Source organism: Poecile atricapillus, chromosome 4 (assembly GCF_030490865.1).
Source record: "Poecile atricapillus isolate bPoeAtr1 chromosome 4, bPoeAtr1.hap1, whole genome shotgun sequence".
Lineage (NCBI taxonomy): Eukaryota > Metazoa > Chordata > Aves > Passeriformes > Paridae > Poecile > Poecile atricapillus.
The window spans coordinates 34061740-34084358 of record NC_081252.1 but is presented as its reverse complement, the minus strand read 5'-3'; the positions used below and the strand labels follow the sequence as shown (position 1 = coordinate 34084358).

The 22619-nt window shown below is 41.0% G+C and overlaps 1 protein-coding gene across 1 annotated transcript in view; it reads left to right on the top strand.

The window, feature by feature from the left end:
- Positions 1-214: 214 nt before the first annotated feature.
- Positions 215-22619, top strand: part of DCHS2 (dachsous cadherin-related 2) — a 107022-nt gene continuing 84617 nt past the window's right edge. Inside the window, exon 1 of the mRNA XM_058838843.1 lies at positions 215-1969. Coding sequence (XP_058694826.1) covers positions 215-1969 — 1755 coding nt within the window. The remainder of the gene's footprint in view (positions 1970-22619) is intronic.

Sequence of the window (22619 nt, the reverse complement as noted above, 5' to 3'; positions counted from 1 at the left end):
CTCCCGCCCCCTCGCACACGCTCGTCCTTCCCATCACCGGCGGCGGCGTTCGGGAGTTGCTCCCGCGGCGGCGAGCCGGAGGCACCTGCGCGGCGGTGGCGAGTAGCAGGGCCGGAGGCTGCCCGGGATGCCGGCTTAGCGGCCAAGCATGGCGCGGCGGCTGCGGGCCGGCAGGTGCCGGGGCGGGCAGGGCGGTGCTCCCCCGACGGGACGGATGCTGGCGCTGCTGCTGCCGCTGTGGCTGTGCGCGGCGGGCGGCGGCGCGGCGCCGGTGTATAACCTCAGCCTGGCAGTGGACGAGGGGCTGCCGGCGGAGACGCTGGTGGGCGACATCCGCGCGGGGCTGCCGGCAGGCGCGGACTCACCGGGGGGCTTCCTGCTGTCGGAGGGGAGCGGAGAGTCGGCGGTGCTGGCGGACTTCCACATCCAGCCGGAGACGGGCATCATCCGCACGGCGCGGCGGCTGGACCGGGAGCGGCGGGCGCGCTACAGCTTCGCGGCGGCCACGCTGCGCGGCGAGGTGGTGCAGGTGGAGATCGCTGTCACCGACGTGAACGACCACCCGCCACGCTTCCCGAAGGACAGTCTGCAGCTCAACATCTCCGAGCTCAGCCCGCCCGGCACCGCTTTCCGCCTGCCGGCTGCCCGCGACCCCGACGCCGGCCGTTTCGGCACGCAGGGCTACGCGCTGCTGGAGGAGGGCGGCGCGGCGGGGGAGCCGCCGCTCTTCCAGCTGCGCTATGTGCGGCCGGAGCCGCTGGAGCTGGTGCTGCTGCGGCGGCTGGACCGAGAACGGGCCGACGTCCACCGGCTGGTGGTGGAGGCGTGGGACGGCGGCAGCCCGCGGCGACGGGGCCGCCTGCGGGTGTCCGTGCGGGTGCTGGACGAGAACGACAACGCGCCCGCATTCAGCCGCGGCGAGTACCGGGCGCGGCTGCGGGAGGACGCGCCGCCGGGCACCGCCGTCTGCCGCCTGCGAGCCACCGACCCCGACCTCGGCGCCAACGGCGAGGTACGATACGCCATCAATCGCCGGCAGAGCGACCCCGACGGCTACTTCGCGGTGGAGGAGCGCAGCGGCGTCCTGCGCCTCCGCCGCCCGCTGGACCGCGAGGCGCGGGCCCTGCACCGCCTGGTCGTGGAGGCGCGGGACGGCGGCTCCCAGCCCGAAGTCTCCAGCGTCCTCGTCTCCGTGGCCGTGCTGGACGTCAACGACAACCGGCCCTCCATCCGTCTGCTCTACCTCACCGAGACAGGCGGCCCGCGGGTCTCCGAAGGGGCACGACCCGGCGACTACGTGGCCCGAGTCTCCGTCTCGGACGCCGACGAGGGCGGCGAAGCGGAGAGCGCGGAGGGCGACGGCGGCATTGCGCTGGCCCTGCTGGGCGGCGACGGCGCCTTCGCGTTGCAGGCGGCCGGGGCCGGCGTCTTCTTCCTCTGCGTGGCGGGGCCGCTGGACCGGGAGAACCGCGACCTGTACGAGCTGCGGCTGGTGGCCACGGACGGCGGCACGCCGCCGCTCTCCTCCGAGGAGCCGCTGCTGCTGCGCGTCGCCGACCTCAACGACGAGACGCCCGCGTTCCCGCAGCCCCACTACCGCGCCGCCGTCTCGGAGGCCGCCTCCCCCGGCACCGCCGTGCTCCGCCTCACCGCCTCCGACGCCGACGAGCCGGGCTCGCCCAACGCCGAGGTGCGGTACGCGCTGGAGGGCGACGCGGCCGCCCTGGCCCTGCTGCGCATCGACGCGCGGAGCGGCGCCGTCAGCACGCGCGCGCGCCTGGACCGGGAGCGGCAGGCGGCGCTGGAGCTGCGCGTGGTGGCGCGGGACGGCGGCGTCCCGCCGCGCGCCGCCGCGTGCCGCCTCAGCGTGCGCGTGGAGGACGCCAACGACAACGAGCCGCGCTTCGAGCGCGCCGTGTACCGCGCGCGCCTGCGCGAGCACGCCGCGCGCGGCCGCCGCCTCCTCCAGGTGAGCCCCACACGGCCCGGAACCACACGGTCCGGTCCCGCACCGTCCGGCTTCCGGCGCCGCTGCCCTGGGACGCCGCGGGCCATGGCACCGCCGCCGCGCTCCAGCACTGCAGGGAAGCAGGGAGCGCGGCCGGTGGAGCTCAGATAATCAGCGCAGCCCTGAGGAGTGTGTTCCTTGTCCCGTAACACTCAGCGCGGGTAATGAGCACCGAAGCTCAGGTCTGCAGAGGGAATCAAGTATCAACTCTGGTTGAACCTCAGAGGGAATTAAACCAACTGTGATACTTCTGAGGACTTGAGATGGTCTTCAGAGAGCCAGTAGCACCCGTCCCCGAGAGCAGCATGACCCAAACTGAACCAGGGAGTAGGGCAGGCAGTGTAACACACAGCAGCTTAAAATTAAAATGTACTTCAGGATCTGTGTGATGGTTCCCGAGCTTTCTGCTAACAATGTGAATCAACTCACCCTGCCTTCGCAGAAACTCATTAGTCCTAATAGAGAAAAATGTTCTGCTTGTCTGTAAAACCCCTTTTATTCTTTGTAGGTGAGGTTGAATGGAGGCTTTGGATGGCCAGAAGTTGACAAAGGGCCCTTTTGCTTTTAGCTTGGGAAAGCATTGCAGAATGTATACCCTGAAACTGAACAAACCCGTTTCCATCAGAAGAAAATTCACAGCAGTTGGCCTGAGTTAATGTAGACATGTTTCTGAGTTTGTGCAGAACTTACATGAATCTGGGAAAAACCATTACTTAAAGAGGAGATTAGGGAAAACTGCAATGTGTTTCCTCAGTACATTTGATGAAAAATCAATGTCTTTATCTGCAGGTGGCCTACTAAATTAATTTTTTTCTTTTCAGTTCAGGAATCATTGATGGTATTTTGGGTCTGACAGTAGTTGATTGGAACAAAAGACGTTTTCTTCTCTATAATTTTTTATCTTTTTTTTTAATTGCACTCTGAGCTCAAAAAGTACAGTTTGTACAGCCCTTAATACAGTTTAATCTATAAAAGCTTTGGGAAGGTTGAGCTCATGGTGCTTTTCATTTAGTATCCCAAGCCAGAAAGAAAATCCCATCGCTGCCCATTCTTTTTCCTTCAACAACATGGGGAAAAAAAACTAAACAAAAACCAACCAAAGAAAAAACCCACCAAAAACAAGCAAGAAACCTGATGCTGTGATTTTAGGAGCTGGCCATGTCCCGGGGAGGAGCGAGGGGCGGTGCGGCAGCCCCGGCCTCTGGCGCGGGGCGCGGGCGTCCGTGGTGCTGAAAGGCAGCGGGGCTCGGGGAGAGCTGCCGCAGCCTGACACCGCGGCCGGGCTGATGGACAGCGATCGTTTGCCTTTGATTGAAGCGCATAGAAGCCTCCTGAAGGATTCCTGATTGTGGTTCTACTAATTTTTATATTTTTTCCCCTTGTAGGTTTTGATGCATTAACACTGCAGATTTTCCACGGGCACAGGTGTCATTCACTCTGATGTCATGTATGCAGATATCACTCTCAGTGCACTGAATTTTGAAAGTGCACTGCGAGTTGGTCATGCTGCCATAATCCTGTTTAGAGAGTAGAAAGAAACAGTCATGTCCTGGTAATGATTGAACCTGGGGTAATAAAGCCAAACATGAAAGAGGAGGCATGAGTGACATGCACAGGAGGAATAGCAGATGAGCATCCTATGGTCTGCCAGGAAAGGAAGCTGGTTCTACTTGCAGATTAATCCAGGATCGTCGTAGTGATGTCCATGTTTCATACTAGATTGTGTAGCAGGCTTAAACTTTAAACATGCCCACATTTTACAATTAGCCTCGTATCTTTTCCCCCAGGAAAGGAAACCTGCTCAAAAATTGTGAGCAGGAAGGGCTGTCATGAAGTGGGCAGCTTTGTTTATGTTGCTCTAGGAGTTGCAGTGAGTGATGAGAATGCAGAAAATAGGTTTTGGTTTGGCCAAGCTGTTTTTCAGGGTCTGTGGTATGAGTCTCTCTCCAGGTGGGCTCTTGAACTTCAGTACTAGCATGAAAAGGAGGCAACCACGGACTCTGTTATTGCTGCTCCTGGAGAACAGGAAACAAACCAAGATATTGAAGGAGGCTACTCATGTCACATCTTCCTCTGCTCCACAGCCTGGGAGGTGGTGATAAACATTTGTTCTATATTTGAGTCACAATCATGCTATCTGGCAGTCTTCTAGTCTTTTCCCTCTGCAAGCAGAGGGGCTCTTGCAATAGGGCATTACTGAAGTAGTCATGTTCATCAGTAACCTTTGTTTGAGGACCAACTGGTGACAAACCATTGCCTCTTAGAGTGTTTGTCTAGAGCCTTCTACCTTAGTGCTTTGCCATGCCTCTGCCCAATCACTAAATAAGTGACTAGATAATAAGCTGGACAGCTTGTTTCCATATGTTCTTGACTGCATGTTGATAATGGGGGATTTCTTTCCTTCTGGGAAATCTTTAACTCCTACTGTGATCATTTATCATTATCTTCATTTCCCCCCTGCTCTGCACAGATGTAGCCCATAATATGGGCTGGTCTTGTTAAATAGATCATCTTGCCTGTAAGTCTGTATTAGTGGTTCCTCCTAGTCTGTAGAAGAATTAACCATTAGAAGAATTAACCATGTACTTAAAAGACATAGTTTTCAGCCACTTCTGGAAATATGGCTTTGTTCTAGGCATATGTCTGGGCTTTTCCTTGTGGACAAAAGACTCTCCCTTTCCAATGCAGATTGACCAGTTAGGGAGAATCTGAATCCTGAAAAATAAATTCTTTCGCATTAGCTAATATAAAAAATAAATGTGGTGATGCAATGATTGCATCCTCAGGGTAGATAATGTAGGTGGAGATCAGAAATCTGAGCAGACAAATCCAAGAACGTGAAATGAAGAAAAGAGAAAATCAGTGGGAAGGTAGTGGGTTATCAGACATTAGAAAGTAGAGCAGAAGTATACAGTGAAAGTTGTAAGTAGAATTTTGAAGCCGTTAACAGCATTTATTTAACTTTGGCTGGTTTTTTGATACTGAACTTCTGGTTTGTTACCAATTGTTATAGGCACAACTCTTTAAAAATTTAAGAATTACTGGTGGCATGCATAAAAAAAATAAAAGGTACAGGGAGATAAAAGTGAACACAACCAGAGATAAATTGTAGATCAAGGCAATTTGCAGTAACTAAAAGGGAAGCAGTAGAAGCACTCGGTCTGATGTGATGCCTGCAAACATTTTAGTAATGCATTGATTTTTGCAGATGTGTCAACATCTTGGTTTCTTCATGTAGAGGTATTGCACATTAATTTTGAATGGTCACTGGCCTTAAGGATGACATCAGTTATTATGATGATCTTTCAGCATAATATGAATCTAATTTCCTGAAGATCTTCAGCATGGCCTAGAAACTAGGAATAAGATGGAGGAATGAGTGAGAGCTCATTGGGCAGTCTCCTGTCTTTTTACTATACTTTCTCAAGGACCAATGTGATTACAAATGTCCATCAGCTGTTGAGTGATGGTGATTATGTTCTGTTTCTGCACTCTTTGGTGTGAGCTTGGCAATTTTAGGTAGATTTAGCATCTGGTGAGGTGTAACTCTTCGATAACTGCACCTCTGTGGCCTAAGGGTAAGAGGTGTGACAAAGTGTCTCTCTTCTGAGCCATTCATTTACCTAATGGATGAATTAAGAAATAAAGCTTTATCATAGACCTGCCTTGATAACAGAGGATTAATTCTGATTACAAATTTTATTTTGAAGCTTTTTTTGGTGATTATAATGCTGCTCAATACTCATTGTGAAGGTTCTCTTTAGCACAATATATCTCAAAATTATAGCACTGTATTGCCAGACTTGTCGGGATTTACTGTCTTCTAGCCAAAGTCAAGTGTTGAAAGGCAATATTCGTTCTCTCTGTCTCTGAGCAAGCTAAAACTTTATCTGAATTAGGAGAAATCAGCACATCATGTTGGCATCAGTTTGCCTGGTGTTTTTTACCTAGATGGGATGGAAACACCACATCCTGTTTCTTATCCTCCATGGACTCCTGCATAAAAGAGTATTTCCCTTACTGGCTTCTGAAAAGCTTAATGATTTGGTGATGGTGACAGGTCTCAGTTCAACTCATATCTTGAACTTAATGAAGGTGTTTATTTTGTGTTACACAGCACAGTACATTCTGTATATGTTTGGGGCTTGTAGGTAAAACTTGCTTCCACTGCCAGGGTGTGCTGTAGCTTGTAGGGTATAAATGAATTATATAATTGTTATTCTCTTATAGCACACATGGATTTTTATGAAAAGTCTAACAAATTATGTACTTGTGATTGCATATTGAAGAGAACATGGTCATGACTTAGTAACAGTCATGTCAGTAGCTTTTTAGTAAATATATTTTCTTTTATGGTGTATTAGAAAATTTCTGTTTATTTGCTTTAGAGTCATCTCTGAAAGAGCAGAGGAAGAAGAAAAAACATATGTTATATGGCAAATGATAGAGACCCATATGCATTCCAGTATTATGGCAACTTGCACTTTTCTGGTCCATTAAGGAGGTTGTTTCAAATTACTGGGTAGAGCTTCTCTGTTCCTTTTATTTAAAAATTACACTTTCTGATGCTGAGATTGTGGGAGGTTTGTAAATGCAGTGACAGTAAAGAAAGATTTTGTTTTAAGGTCTTAAAGCTATTCTAGGTATGCCAGGAATTATGGAATATATTATTATTATTATTATTATTATTATTATTATTATCATTATCATTATCATTATCATTATCATTATCATTATTATTTTATTATTATTATTAACAATAATAACAATAATAACAATAATAATGTAATAATAATAAATCCATTTGATTTTAGAAAATACTATGAAAGGTATAATATATGTAAGAAGGATACATGCAGTTTGAGGATTTTTTAAGTGCTTAGTATATTTGAGAGTTGTTATTTGTACTTTCTTGAAATACACATTTCCAAGTGCTACTTGCAGAAAGAGAGAGTTCTAAAAAAGACATTATAATATGTATCTTCTCTAATTTTTCTCTGCCTTATGCAAAATTAAAAAGAAAACTAAGAAGACAAAAGGGAATAGAGGATACATCCCTGCTTTGAGTGATGGAGACTTAGAGTCTGTAATCTGTCCTTGAGATGCTAAGCAGGTAGCACCAGCATTGCCTGGAGATCACATTTTTCTTCCTTTTTCTTTCCCTGGATGTTGAAACAAGGAGCTAGAAGGGCAGCCGTTTCCCTCATGGTTTGGTTCTGGATCATTTAATCCACACTGCAATTACTGAAAGCAGAAATGAAGCCAGCAAAGAAGGTTCATGTAAATTCTAAAGAATTATGAAATCCCACTCATCCTTGTTAGAGGTAAATCAGAAAGAAACTAAAGATGTCATGGCATGCATTCCTCTTTTTGCTTTTTGAACTTTCCAGGTCTTGTTTTCACTGCAATATTTTCTATTTAAAGTCAGCTGCAGAAAAGACAGATTTTGTTCATTGACTTGAAATGCTACTGTGTTTTAAAACTGATACAGTTGATAACAGACAGACCAAACCCAGACTTAACTACCATAACAACAAAGAAATTTGTCAACTAATCTGTAACTATAATGCAAAACTATTTACTTGTTCATCCAATTTCTATTCTTAGATTGAGTCTAAAAACAATTAACATATCATTTATCTGTTATATGTGTAATTTTGTAGCAATTATTTCTTTCTGAATTCACAAGAATCCCTTCGCTCTCCAGAAGCTGTTCAGTAGATTATCAGTATATTATCATAGCTTTGTGGGTATAAAATTGGGTTTTATGGCTATGCACAACTTTTTGTGATTTATTGATATTTATCTTTAGGAAGTGTGGGTGGTCTAGGCTCAAAGATAAATAGATGTTTCTTTGAATCTGTGCAGGAGTAGTAGATGACCATGCTGAGCTGATTGCAGGAAGGAAGGAAAATTAATTTAAAAAAAAATCAACCCCCAAAATATATAATTTTAATCATTAGGTAACTTCATGTGAATGGGAACTCTCCAGATGCTTTTGCTTAAGAATTCTCTTATGGTGGCTTTTTAGCATTTTAAAAATAGATTCCATGTTCCATGTAATAATTAAAACGTTTGTAAGAATGAGACTGTATTCCTTGATGCAGTTCTTTCAGTCTAGCATCTGGTACCAAATGGGTGCTTTGTAGATATAAGAAGCTCTAATCCTGGGAAATGGGAATAGGAAGCCTTTTGCTTCTCTTAGTTTGTGGTTGCTCTTAAATGTGGCAAGTGTTAAATTTTCAGTGTCTAACACCTGCAAAAAAACAGATCTCCAGAGGTAATTTCCCCCTGTCTGTGTAATAAATCTGCAGCTGTTTGCTACCTGAATCCATGATTTAGAGAACATATGAAATACTGAAACATCAAAAACACATTGACAATTGATGTCAGCAAACTGGGTCTGGTAAGAGGGAGGTTTTGAAAGCTTATGTGTGGCTAAGTCCAAAATTTTGTGCATACTTCAGTCTATAGCTCTGATATGAAAAGAAGCACATGTGATAAAGATATGTTTGTTGGATAAATTAGATGTGTCCCTAACTATGGAAAAGGAGTAATGATATTAAAAAGTCTTAATCACAGACTTTATATTGCAGAGGGCTGTGTATTAAAATATTAGCTAATAGACTGTTCAGAGCACCATTGGCAAAGATAGAGTCCTTGAATACCTTTGGCTGCTACGTTTTTAGAGTTTTATGCAGCATAATGAATAACATTTCAGTTAAGTGTCCAGCACAAGCTCATTCATAACCACTGACCTTCTGGAGTAAAGGTCATGAACAACTCTTTTAGATGGAAGTAATCTCAATTCATAAATGGATGGGTTTTGCTGGTGTTCACTTTTATACAAAGAATTGGCACCAGCAGTTGTCTTACAGTACACCAGAGCAAATTACTAATAAGCTGTAAATGGATGGGTATGGTTGGGTCTGTCCATCTATCAAATATTAATGGCATTTTATTGTCCTTGCAGATTTTCATGAATTGCAGGGTCAGCAGAAGGCTTAGACTTTCCTGGAAGGCTTTAAAGCATTGGGAAACAGAAGAGTTAGGAATCCCTTAAATTCCATCTTTCTATGCAAGCAGATTGACTTGCAGCAGAATGAGCCTTTTTATTTTACTTCACGGCTCAGTTCATTCTTGAGAACAAACTTCTAGTTGCATGCTGAAAAAAAACCCAACAATGATTTCCAGAGTCTGCATTTTTCTTATAAAGTGCATGAGTTAGATTTAGAATGTTATGAGCTTCAGAGTTCATGTAGATAGCTTGGAGAAACTTGCTTTGCAGTGTTTTAATGATAAGAATTTGTCTGAGCAGTCTGTTCTCCACACTGAGTATCAAACTATTGTGAACACTTCTGTAGTGAGGAGTGGGGCTCTGTCCCACTGATGGCTCAAATCCTGCTGCAGGTGTGAACAGCATGGAATCAGAGATGACAGCTAACAAAACCTTTGTGGGAAAAATATTGTACAGCTCATTTGGGACAGGTGTTATATGCAAGAGTCAGTGTATGATTGTATCAGACCGATATCCCATCTAGCCCCATATCCTTCTTCTCCTAGAAGCTAAAAGCATACACCCTGAATGAGTGTAAGAGCCGCCAAAAGTGACATTTTCCCTCATGGATACTTGGTGTTTGACCATTTTCAGCTTGAGGACACCCCAGACAAGGTAGTTTCTGCACATTTGTAACCCTGAATGGATTTTCTTTTTTTCCTGTGAAAATTACCTAGCCCTCACTTCAGCTTTTCAAGTATCATTTGCCTTAATATGCTGTGGTCATAGGTGTGTCAATCAGCTGCCTTTTCCAGGAAAAAGCACCTTTTGCTCTCAATCTGGAGACAAAGAGAATGGTTGGTCCCAGCTCCTTATGATTTCACACATCTGCTGTATCACCTCTCCATTCATTTCCAGTACTCATTCTTGTTAGCAGGGGAAAAAAAGGCATTTGGCCAACAGCTGCTCTTTAACACCAAATGCTGAAATGTGCCACTGGTGAAAATACAAGATTAAGCCTTGTTTACAAAGGAAATGTAGCAGAAGAAAGTTCACATTTTATAGAATTGGTAGAAGATAATGCCCTTGCTCTCAGTCTATGAGAAAAATGTAGTAGTAAGGAGGAGTAATGGATTTTAAAGTTATGCTCATAAATCACAGTTCATTCAATCAGTTCTAAGTTCTTGAGACAGCTATATAAGAGGCTGTAGAAAATCATTAATTTCATTGGCACTTAGGTGAAATAATTCTTCTCAGAAAATTGAATTGCAAGGGATTTCTGTCGTGCATGAAGAGCAGTGGTGTATTTAGCATTGCAACAGAAGATGTGCTGATACTTCTCACCTCTTGGTAGTGAACTACTCTCATATGTAAACTTGTGTATATAATTTCATATTCTATATAAATAAATGTGCAGCTAATTAAATAGCTGTATCTTACCTAATACATACATGACCAAATGTAGTAACTGTAAGCATTTACAGTATCTACTAGTACTCTCTAATGCAAAAGGGATGTTTGTAAGGACCTGTGTGCTGGCTGGCTGTGCTTGGATATAAAATCTCAGCTGACTCGTCTGGATAAATACTTGTTAAGGGTTTTTAGTGTAGAGGCAGGAAATATGTACCAAAGTAGGTGGATTACTGATTGAGTTGTGTTGTGTATGGACTCAATTCATATTCCTCAGTCAGTCCTAAATGAAATAGGGTAAAGAAAGTTTTAACTGGGCTTGCTTTATGTGGGTGAACTTGACAGTACAACTCAAACTTCATTGTAGCATCTGACAGGGAAAGTCAGCAGAACATGTTTTAAGGGACAATGCTTATGTTGCAATCATTTTTTGTGCCTATTTCCTCACTTCCACAGGCTTCCAATTGATAACTTGGGTTACTTTAGATGGGTCAAATCTATGGACTTTGAAATGCTTTGAAGTGCTTTGTTTAGAAGTGGGTTTTCATTCTATAACTGAAAGTACATTAGAGGCTGAGCTCTAGGTTCTCTCTCTTCCTGCTCTCTGTAGTAAATGAAAACATTACATTTATACCAGACTTTACTAGTTCCATTTCCTGTGGGATATGACTTAAAATAAAAATCAGGATAGTCATGCCTATTTAGTTGTGCTTACAGGCTTTAAGCATAAACTGTTGCAGTACCAGCATTATTTGCTGTAATAAAAGCAAATGTACTGACTTCCAGCCCTGACAGATGTCTCAATCTCTTGCACTGACCTTGTGTGAAGTGTTTATGTCTCCCCTTCCCCCTCCTTGTCCTCAGCTACTTCCTTCGTGCAGGGAATTAGGTTGTCATGCCTATGTCTGCTCCACTTCCACTGACTTGTGCCTACATCTGGTACTGGGAAAGGGGCAACAGGAAGGGCAGTTTTTAGCTAATGTCTGGTTAAACATATGGGAGACAAACAACTTGTGTATGCTCTTTTTTAACAGTTATAAACAAACACATATGGTTTAATGCAGTGTCCAAGGAACTGGATGTATCTTACCAATCAACGAAACTGCTGGAGATGACTGCACTCTGATTCTGGTGCATTACAGTCTCTACATGACCTTTTGTTTTCAGTTGCATAAAACCTCAATAAATTAATTTTGTTCTACATGTTCAGTTTTTCCTGCTTTGAATTTTGAGCTCATGTCCAGACATACCAGAGTAAGGATTTACCAAAGCCTTTTCTTCCATGTGTCTGTCTCTATTGTGGCATTAATAAATATTAGACCTATCATTTGTATGAATTTGTTTTCTCATAGGCTGTTGTCAGTCACAGATATATTGATATATTTATCTGCTTCTTTACACCAGTAAGGTCACATATTAAACACTCTGCATAGATACATGGACACCTAATTCTTTTTACTTAAGGTTATTTCATAAAGCATTGGATAGGCTATTGCATTTTTTGTTAATTAGGTAATTGTATGGATATATTTCAGTTTGGTACTTTGATCACTGTGATGTTCAACTGATGTTTCTGTCGGGTCAGTGTGCATTTAGGTGGACATGGACTCAATAAAGCATTGAGCCTGTTACTCTCTACTGAAAAGATTGTCTTAAGATACTCCCAAATGTAGGAGAATAATCTCTTGGAGAGAAGGATTGTCCCTCTGTTAATGCTTAAGCCATACATGGGACCATAAGTGTGTATTGTATAGGCAGGGTTTTGGTGTACTACTAGAAAATACATTCATCTCAAGAATGTATCAACTCAGAGTTTAAACTTTAGAATTTGCACTTACATTCAGGGGAAGGGAAGCAGTTACCTTAAAGCACCAACTCAGCACTTGTACAGTACACAAAACACTCAAAACCTTTTTTGTGTAGTGTGCTGCTGCTGCTGCTCATGAAGACATCCAACACAACCTGATTTACGGCATTGTGAGAAATTAAGTCATTGAAAGCCTTTCAGATGTTTTAGAGCATGCTGTGCTTACACTTGTAGTTATTCTAGTGAGGCTCAGGGGTAGCTCTTCAGCACAGTAGTACCAAGGATCATGGTGTTTGGATGCCCATCAGGATCTAGTCTCCAGCAAAAATAGGATGGGGCAAAAATTGCTCAAATTGAACATTGCCTATTTATTGGAGCACAAGATTTGGTAATGATGGGTTTTAAAACAGACAAAACCTGGTGTTTCCTGCCTCTGCCTCGTGCTTGTGTAGGTCTGTAATAATACTATACAAAACATCACTCCAGTTAGTGGCTGGACAAGCACACTGGACAGTGGGGAGAACTGGGTGGATCTTTTAAAAAAACTTTTGTTGTTCAAACATACAGGGAGCTCAATAACACAAGCCACAGTTAAATCAGCCACAGCTTGTTCTTTGGGGGGATTTTCAGCTTCTCTGCATTTTGGAATTCCCAGCTAATTTAATGTGTGTCTGTGGGTTTCTGAGGGGAAGAGAGTACTTTGTGCATAACACTGTAGGAGCAAGGGTATGAAACAAGCTAATACTAAACAAACTAAATGTGACCTGCTTTCCCAGAGCACAGAACTTCTTAATGTAAACAGTTTAAATCAGTGTGTGCTTCTGTCACTACTAATAGTAGAATAATTATTTTCCTGAAAAGTTTAATTTGAAAATGAAGTCACAAGTTAGAAAATTCTTTTTCCTGTAGTTCTAGATTTGTGTAACTTCTAAAGGATCTAAGAGAGAGCATTTCATTCTGGGTTTCAAAAGAAAGAGGAATGGCAGCCTCCCATGTATTTGGCTCTTGTTTATTTGTTTGCTCCCTTTTGTTACTATAAAAGCAAAATTCCATTTCCTGGAATTTGTTTCTTTTCTTTTTTTAGCTGTCTTTGAAGTTGGTGTCTTTAGCAATAATTTTGGCAGGCGTACAGTTTTGTAATGATTTTGCTATGATACCAGGCTGCTTTTGTGTTTTCTTTCCATTGATAAAAAAAAACAAACCCCAAATCTCTTAGGTTCGTAATACTCTATTAAAGAAGTCATGTTTACATTTTCTCGAAACTAATCATTATTTTTGTTTTTGTTTTGTTTTGTTTTGTTTTGTTTTGTTTTGTTTTGTTTTTGTTTTTTTTTTAAATTAATATCCACTTGTGTCTATATCTGAGGATGGGGGAAAGACCTGAAAGCTGAAACAGCCTTTTTGAAAGGCTGACTGCTTTTCATTTTCAGAAATGTTTGTCTGAAGGGAGGACCCTAGCTAATATTTGGGAGTTAGACTAGACCATGAGTTACATTTCCAGAACCCTGTGATTATGGGACACAAGTTATTCTTCACTTCCTGAAACTTTGTTGTTGAAATGCAATGTTCAGAAATCATCAGGAAACACAAATGTTTTCCATGTCTATTACATCTTACTGGAGGCCATTTATAGTGCACTTTGTGAGACTTTGATTTTATGCTATGCCATTATTCTTGCTAATTGCTTCTAATGGATACCATGTTTTAGGCCTATGAGCATGCACTAATCATGGTAATTTTTCCTAGAAAGTGTGGATGAAAGTTAGAAACATTGCTAGGGATTTTCAGGTGCAAATCTAAGTACCCACCATCCCCAAAGGCTCCCACTGACTACACCTCCCCTTGCCCACCCCACATTTCTGGGAAGCATCAGAACTGCTGTGCCTTCTGAAACACATGGTCAGGCAGGTGTTTTCATCAAGTCTCTGGCTTTAGCCAGACCACTGGACCTCTCTGCTTCATCATCCAAATTCAGTGTTTTCCAAGCGGACAAGTTATTTGCAGAGGAATGTTAGTACTTAACTGGTAACATCTCACCTAAATCAGTTTGTATTTATCATTTTTTTAGACTGGATCACTTTGACTTATAGTCATCTTTGTTTGGGGTTTTTTTCTTCTCATCAGTTTCCAATGAATAAATTCCCAGCTCCCAGCAAAAAATATTAATTTGTTGGTATGTAATTTCATGTTTTGTCATTCTATATTTGTTACTTTAGTATTCTTGTTCTTCTGTATAAAGATCCTCTTGATCTACATTGATAGTGCTTTCTAGTTTCAAGAATTAGTGAATGTTATTGAATTGCTTATGTTCTGTTTTTTTTCTGGTTAATTAAGAGATTTAACAAGCTGGTTATCAATACAATCAACATATTTGTTAATTCCCTTTTTTGAGACAACTTGCTTTCATTCCTTCTTTACCTGGTTTTCTGCAATATGATTCTTTGACTAAAAGCTGTGCTGTCTGTACTAAGTAGTATGTAAAGAAATATGATTTCTATTGGTTGCTTTATTAAGTAGAATAGCTTAGTAATTAAGGTCAGCTTTCTTCAGTGCCTAGGAAAAATCTCTTATTGGAAGGATGGTGGAGTACTCAGAAAATGTTGTATCTTCTTTACCGTCTTCATTCTTTGAAAGTTGTTCTAATAGTCTATTTAAGTCAGGCTGATAGGATTGTAGTTGCCACATGCAGTTTTGCTCCTTTTCTGTAGTTCCTCCATTTGATATTTTTAAGAGAGATTGTTTTGTTAAGATCTAGAATGGTTATGGCTGCAAGCTTGGAGCTTGATTTGTCAGTTTTATAATAATTCTATATCGGGTCCTCCCACTTTGACTGCTGTTTGAATTTTACTTGTAAGCACCTGTTGTGTCCTCACTGTAGTTATGCTGGCCACAATCTCTGCTGATAGCAGAAGTGGGGAATGTACTCCTTCAGTTCTAGTACAATGGCCAATTTTAACAGCATGCTCTCATTTCATCTTGGTACACACATTTCTCTTTATTTCCTTCTGTCCAGGAATACCTGTATTTTTTTATTGTGATTAATGTAAGTCTTAGACTTCTCTCTCATATCCAGCCCTCCATTTTTATTTTGGTCTTTGTTAACTACTCATTTGAACATTATGTATTTATCACATAAACTTTGAGATACAGACTAACTGTTGTTCATGCCTCCATTTAATTTAAATGTAAGTGATAATTCCATGGTCTGAAACATTCAAGTCCAATGGCTTTGCTATTTTCATTGGTTTATGAGTCTCTGGGAAGTCAAAGCTTTTTATAAAGAAATTATTCTGGGTGATATTCTTTCTCCAAGAGTATGGTAATTCTCTCTGTATATCTTCAAGTCTAGCCCTGGGGCCAAGGAGACCTAGAGTAGATACTCAGCTTTATTCCATAAGATACTGAGGGAAAGAATCCACCAAACAGCAGAATATCCTCTGAGCATTAGCTCAACACTTTGCAGCTGTTAAAATCTCATCATCTTGCTCTGAGAACTAACAATCTATGTTTCTCTTGGCGCATAGATTTGCACATGAATTCATTTGGTCTTTTTTTTTTTTTTTTTTTTTTAATAACATACAGGTTAACTGGGGTTGCTGGTAGAGTTCCTCCTCTGGTGGGACATTTCACTGGCTTTTGTGTTAGGGATTTATTTCATTAGACCATTCATTCTTTAAGCCCCTGGAATCTGAGCCTCTGTGAGGTCTCTAAGCACCTTCTGGAGATACCATAAATCTTTCAAGTGACTGTTGGGATTCAGCCCAGGTCTTCTTGGCTTCTGCACTTTCTGGCTTTTCTTCATAAAGCTTTTCTGACATTTTGTTCTCACGTGAACTTACATGTCTCCAACTGAATAGGACCACCTTCTTTCTCCTCTCTGAAAATTACTGAGATTTCCCCCTACGTAGTCTTTTCTTCCAAAGCTTTTTAAGCTTATGCTTTATCCACTCAGAGAATTTCTCTTGCTTGGGTGTCCTCTGCTCTCTCCACTTCTTCCTTGTGGACAAGCAGGAGAAAACTCTTAACTGACTTTAATCAAGCTCACTCAGTGAAGCAATTTTTATTCTTAATGGCCAGTCATTCTGTCTGGTTGGAGTGGTATGGTTGGAAATAGTGTGTATGACACTTAGTAAATTAAAAAAAAATAATATTTATAAAACAATTTCCAAATGTCAGACAAAGTTCATTATTTGTTTACAGGGAGGATTCCTGGAGTGTCACAGTGAGTGTGGATATTCTCATCATGCAGTACTAAAACTGCTTTTCTTGAGTGAAATTGTTAATGAAGCCTTCACAGAGCCTCAAGAAGCAGACAGTCATCTGTCATATTCCTCACCCTGCTTTTAAAAATCCTCTAGAAAATTCAGGACCTCTGAATATTTAGAATATCTGAAATTCCTCTTAGAATGAATATTAATTGAATTAAATAAGATACATCACTATAAGCAAGAGAAAGGGTCTCTGAAGAATCGTGGAAGAATAAACATCTCAGTTGTATTCCTCTTGTATCTGTGAAGTTCTTAAGCATGAATGTAATTGTGGTTATAATTCATCCTGTTTCTGTTTCTAACTTTGCTGTTGCAGTTATGAAATAGGAGAAAATATACACAGGTAATTAAAATCCTGACGGAAGGTAAAAACAGTTTTATGGTAATAAGGAGGCAGACTGACAAGTACAGAGATGAGACTGGAACCTTAAGCTGCCATCCATAGTGACCAGGAAAAAAAAGGCATTGTGTCATAATCATGGCAGATAGCACCCTTTAATACCATCTAAATCTAGAATAATTTTTTCTCTTTAGATATCTGCATGCTTTTTACCAAATATACAGTACTAAGACCATTCAATATTCTTGCCACATTCTTTTGTAACAAGAAAGTGGTAGTATTAATTCTTATCCTTTAAAATGGAATAAAGATGGGATTCAATATAATACAGAACCATAAGTTGAGTTCCGGTTATTTGGCTACTCTTATTTAAAATGTGAACTTTGAGAACACTTTTTTTGCATAGAATTCCTCTAGAATCATTAATCTCACTGGATTAGTTCACATTCTCTTCATGTGTACAATCATTGCAGGCCTTGGAAACTGTTATGTAGTACACAGATTTAGATACTGGGAACATTGTGTGTATTTGTGACAATTTCAGGGAGATTTTATATGTTCAGATAGTTACTAAGCTATAAGTATATTGATCACATCTAGCTGCAGCATCAATGATGTGGATGATCTCTATGTGATATATTATTCAAAACCTTGAAATACTAACATTGATTTGGTAGAGCCATCTTTAATTTGTTCTTTCAGTCTGTGTGTTTTGCAGTAATTTATCAATTTTCAGTAACTCCAGTACCATTAGTCAGAAGTTCTATTAGGTGGATTTTTTTGATCATCAATATGGTTTTGACATTTAGACCAGCAGCACAAAATAAGTAGTAGCAGGTTTAGGCTGTTGTTATTGTCTCTGGTTCAAATCCCCAGAGATGTGACTTCTATTGGCTCTTTTATCACACTTATTCTGGTTCAGTGCTTTAGATCTTATCCTGCCTTTTCTGAGCTGAAAAATTAACACAGGCTTTCACTTAGAATGAACCTGAAACTTGTTTCACTGCTTTTTTTTCTATTTCCTATTAAATATGAAGTTAACAAGGTTCTGCAGGCTTAATGAAACATTGACATCCTTTGGAAATAAAGCACATATTTTGATCCTTAATGAAAGCAAAGAAGCTAATAAATGTTCTCTTTATTTTTTTCCCCTGATAGCTCAGTTGTTAATTCACCCAAAAAGGGACTGAGGCAGAAATCAAGCTCCCATTTTCCTTTTTCTGAAAAGGGGTGTGTGTAATACATGTATGTGAAGGCTTTTCTTGTACATTAAAACCAGACACAATTCCATATATGCTTTCCACAATCACAGCTGTAGACCTGTGCTTGGAAAATATTTCTAGTCTTGGAGGTGTTCTTAATCATTGTGATATTAATTTGGTGAGATGCTGTAGCATGCCAGGATGTTTCCCAGGAAACTGATTGTAATAAATCCAGGGTATGAAATTCATCTTGTGAAAATAAGACCTAAGAGAGGAAAGTTGAAAGAGAAAGAAAAGTCCTGGTCAGTAATGCAAGGTCCTCTCTCATAAAGGAGAGTTTACTGTGAAATTTCAGTTCTCTTTGTGCTCCCACCCTTTCATTCCTGTTGGTTTATTTCCCCCAGAGGCCTCTTTAATACTGAAAGCCTGACGTAATTATCTTGAATTAATTAGTTCAATGTAAAGTGGAGAACACTGAATATCCGTGATTGACTTGTGAGGGACCTGCAGTGAAGTTGTACAAATGGGTATAAAAGTGTGAAAGTCTTCAGGAATGCTTGCAGGATCAGCTGCAGGGAAAGGCAGTGATTTACTTCCAAGCCTAATGGCTTTGTCCAGGTGTTAACAATCTGAAGGGGGACAGTTTGAACTGTGATATAACACTTCAGGCAGTTAATTGCCTTACAGATTTAATTTCTGCAGGAGAGTTTACTCATGCAGTCATTCCCATTCCCTAGAGATTTCACCTGTGCCCCATTGCCTTCACTTGCCACTTAGTGGACTGTTCTATCACTGACCTGTTTACTATGTGTTAGTTAGTCCCTGTTTAAATGTTGTGAGCAGGAAAAATGGATTACTGGAAACTTAAACCTGTGTGTTGCAAATAAAACCTCTGTAAGTGTAAATAGGATCCTGAATGTCCACTGATCACAAAGTTTTCCACTTTGGTAGTTGTATGTGGGGAAAACTCTTTATTAATATCGGGTCTGATAGACTGTGTTTTCCTTTGAGAAATATGTCATATTTGTGAAGTCTGCTTAACTAGACTTTATGCTGTTATTCCCTGCAATTAGAAATTGATGGGTTTAAGAAACTAACAGTCCTTAGTCCTTAATAGATGTCTGTGTTATCTTGTTGTCTTTATTCATTTTACTAGTATCTGAAAGGTATTGTTAAGATACTGAGATGTGGTAAGGGCATGCCAAATTAAAATGCCCTGGATCATTAGGGCAATGTGTTACAGTTATCCTGCTACCAGATGAAAGCAGTCAACTATTCTGCCTCTGACAGTCTTTATCATTTGATTGGAAAGACCCTATTACATATAAATAGCAGGTCTGGCAGAGCCTCCCTAGCAAAAGTTAGGGTTTTTTTAAGATCTTAATGGAGGTAGTACCTACATTGCCTTTTAGAAGTCCAACAGGTACCTAAAAAAGATCTTCAGTGAATTTTAGATATCAGGATTTTCCATAGGAATTGTGTAAACAGTAGGCTGAATTTTCTTGGTGACGGTGATGTTTGTAATAAGGGTAATGAAAAGTAATTAGCTAGCTTTCCTTTTCTAGTCCAGCTCTAAACCATGCTTAGCCTTACATAAAGCTTTTGTCCTCTAAACCCTCAGGTTACTGAGGCTCTTCTGCAGTTGTGCTTTCAGTTAAGGCCATATTAACAAGCAGCTTGAATGATAGTGGTTAAATTGGAATGGGAGGGAGTGTTCTTTTCTCCCAGTTCTCTGCTTAAACTACAGAACTTAGTCTTGTGTCTTCTGTATTTTTAATTTTTTTTATCAAGGTGTCTAGTATTTCTACCCTAGACCACGTGGCTAGTTTATTTTTCTTATTTGGTTTGTGCCTGAAGCTGTTTCAACTTCTTACATGTGTTCTGTATGGTCTGTCTGGATACTTTCCTCCCAGAATCACTTGTGCAAAACACGAGTTTTCTGCACGGGGCTTTATCCTGTGAAACTCTTCATGTTGTGAGCTGTAGTATAGTAAACTGAGAGATAACAGACTGTAAAGACTGAATGTGATAGAAAAATGTTTCCAAGTATACAAAGAGACTTTATTTATTACATGGGGCTTCTAATTGCTGATGTTAAACTTTTGCATTATAATATTCATCAGTGCAGTAGAGTATTGGAAATTTTCATAACATGAACCAGGATGGTGACTTGTTCTGTGTGCTGCTTAAAAACTTGCTCCTATAAAAAAACATGTTTTTAATAATACAGCTGGCTTTTATATTTGTCAGCAATTTTTGCATTTCCATGTTTTACCAGTCAGGATCACTTTAGTAACATCAATGTGACAAATGCAGAACGCTTGGTCCTGCTGTGATGCATTTTTTTGTTTGGCAAGATTTCTCTTTTTCTAATTAAGTCAACAAAAGATGCAGTTTTGGTGTTTTTCTTGTCTTTCTGTGTTGTGGTTGCTAAATCTCAAACAGTCTTACCCAAGATAGTGGTCAGTCTGTTTCATTCCTGTGGAGAATTGCTGACATGCATTAGCAAACTTTTCCAGTCTTCGAAGATTATTCTGTTAACTGTCAAGTTTCTCTGGTTCTGATAGTGTTACTATTTTTTCTATCAAAAGGTAAATTTTTCTCCTGTGTTTCTGGTCATGATTAAAAAAAAAAAAAAAAATAAATCTTTGTTTATTCCTGTCTTAAGCCCTTGAGCATGTCCAATAGCTAGGACTTTCCTGAGACATTTAAGTACCTGTAATTATGTGGTCACCCAGCTTGTAAATATAAAGAGGAAGCCAAGTTTGAATTTTATCACTGACATTTTGTCTGAGGTTTTCTACATAATAATTTTTTGTATTGTGAGGTTTTTTTTCTGTGTTTCTGTGATACTGTGAAGAATATCACAACTTTGAACAAACTTTCTAACTCTCTGTAGTCTGTCTTTAGATGAATCTATAGAAGAAAAGCTGCTTGATTTCGCTCTCTGAGTCCAGGGATGCTGAAGATAAGAATAAAGGCTTGAACTTTTTGATAGCAGTGTATCAGAATAGCAGGAATTAAAAAACTTTGTGAGATTATTATTTGACAGTAATTGTCAGATTTCCAGGTGTCTTTATTGCAGAAAAATTCCACCCCAGCTGTATAAATAGCTGTAGCTGTATAGATCTTACAGTTTGTCAACAACGGTCCTAAAACAAATTTAAAGCTATACATTTCATACCTTCAGACTGTGGGCAGTATTTTATTACAGAATGAAATATGCTTTCTTCCGGAGCTGAGCAGCTGTAGTGTGTCCAAGTGCCTTCATCTGAGGAGCTCCAGAACCAACAGGTCAGGTCCTATTGTGAAAAAGAAACCAGCTGCCCACTTCCCTTTGTAGAACAGGATACTGACTCCTCACGGTGAAATTAGGGCTCAAAGGAGAGTGAGAAATTTAACAGCTGCTTTTAATTTCTCCTGAGAAGGCTCACATGCTTCCATGAGATTTGTGTTCATTGTCTCTAGGTAGCAAGAATTCCAACTGCTTGAAAATGCTCTCATTCCTTCCACTTGCCTTGATATTATTCTCTGTGCTGGTGGGATGACTCTTTCCATGGCTGTTTATCCTCAGCTTTGACTGTAGATGAGTAGGTATGAGTAGATTTGTTCTCACAAGTAGCCTTGTTCTGATGGCTACATGAACACACAAATAAAGGTCCACTGGGCAGAACTTGAAATAAACAGTAAAAAGTACTTTTTTCATGCTGGTGCTATATGCATGGCAGATGGAGTTGTATGCATTATCTTCTAGGACAAAAGCAGGGGGGTACAGCTGCTGCTTCTTCGGAGCTGAGAGTTTTTATGGAACAGAGCTCTGGTGCTACCTTCTTATTCAGACCCTTGGATGGGAAGCTTAGCACTGATGATGTATGCAAAGAAGTTATTAAAGTGTAAAATGAGACACTCCAATTTGACATTAATGACTGGAAAAGGAACACATTAAGTTAATTTATAAAACTTGTTAATGTACTAGGGTTTGTTAGTGTGAGAAAAAAATACTATTTTTCTTCAGCACATTGAATGATACTATAAAAATACTGTTTTCATAAATCCTTCTTGGGTGATTTTTGTTTAGTAGCTACGTAACTGCTTAGCCTGTTGAAATGGCTGTATTGAAAAGATGTGATGAAGTATTACCTTTTTAAGTTTTGAGATCTCCAACTACCTTCATATGGTTTTGAAAGTGAAGGGATTTTTGTTTGTCAACAATACTTGAACTTAACAGATAGAATTGTATAAATAGTGTTGAAAATGTGAGACTGCTCTTACTCAGTTTTGTCAGATCTCCTTCCTGTAATGGATGTCTAAAACATATTTTCTTTCAGCCCCAAATGATAGTAATTATTTTGCTGTAGTTTCCCTCCAGTGATTCTATTCTTTCTTTTCCTTCTCCCTCTTTATGTAACCGTGTTACCACCAAGTGGCCGTCCAACTCTCCAGATTTTGCCAGTGCTTCTGAGAGCCTTCATTCTTGCACTGTGGGACCTGACTGAACCACAGCTGACCTTTCTTCCCACTGAACAGCTGCTTCAGTGTTCATTGCCTTGTTGAGAAGGGAAGCTCTGTAATCATATGGAAAAACTT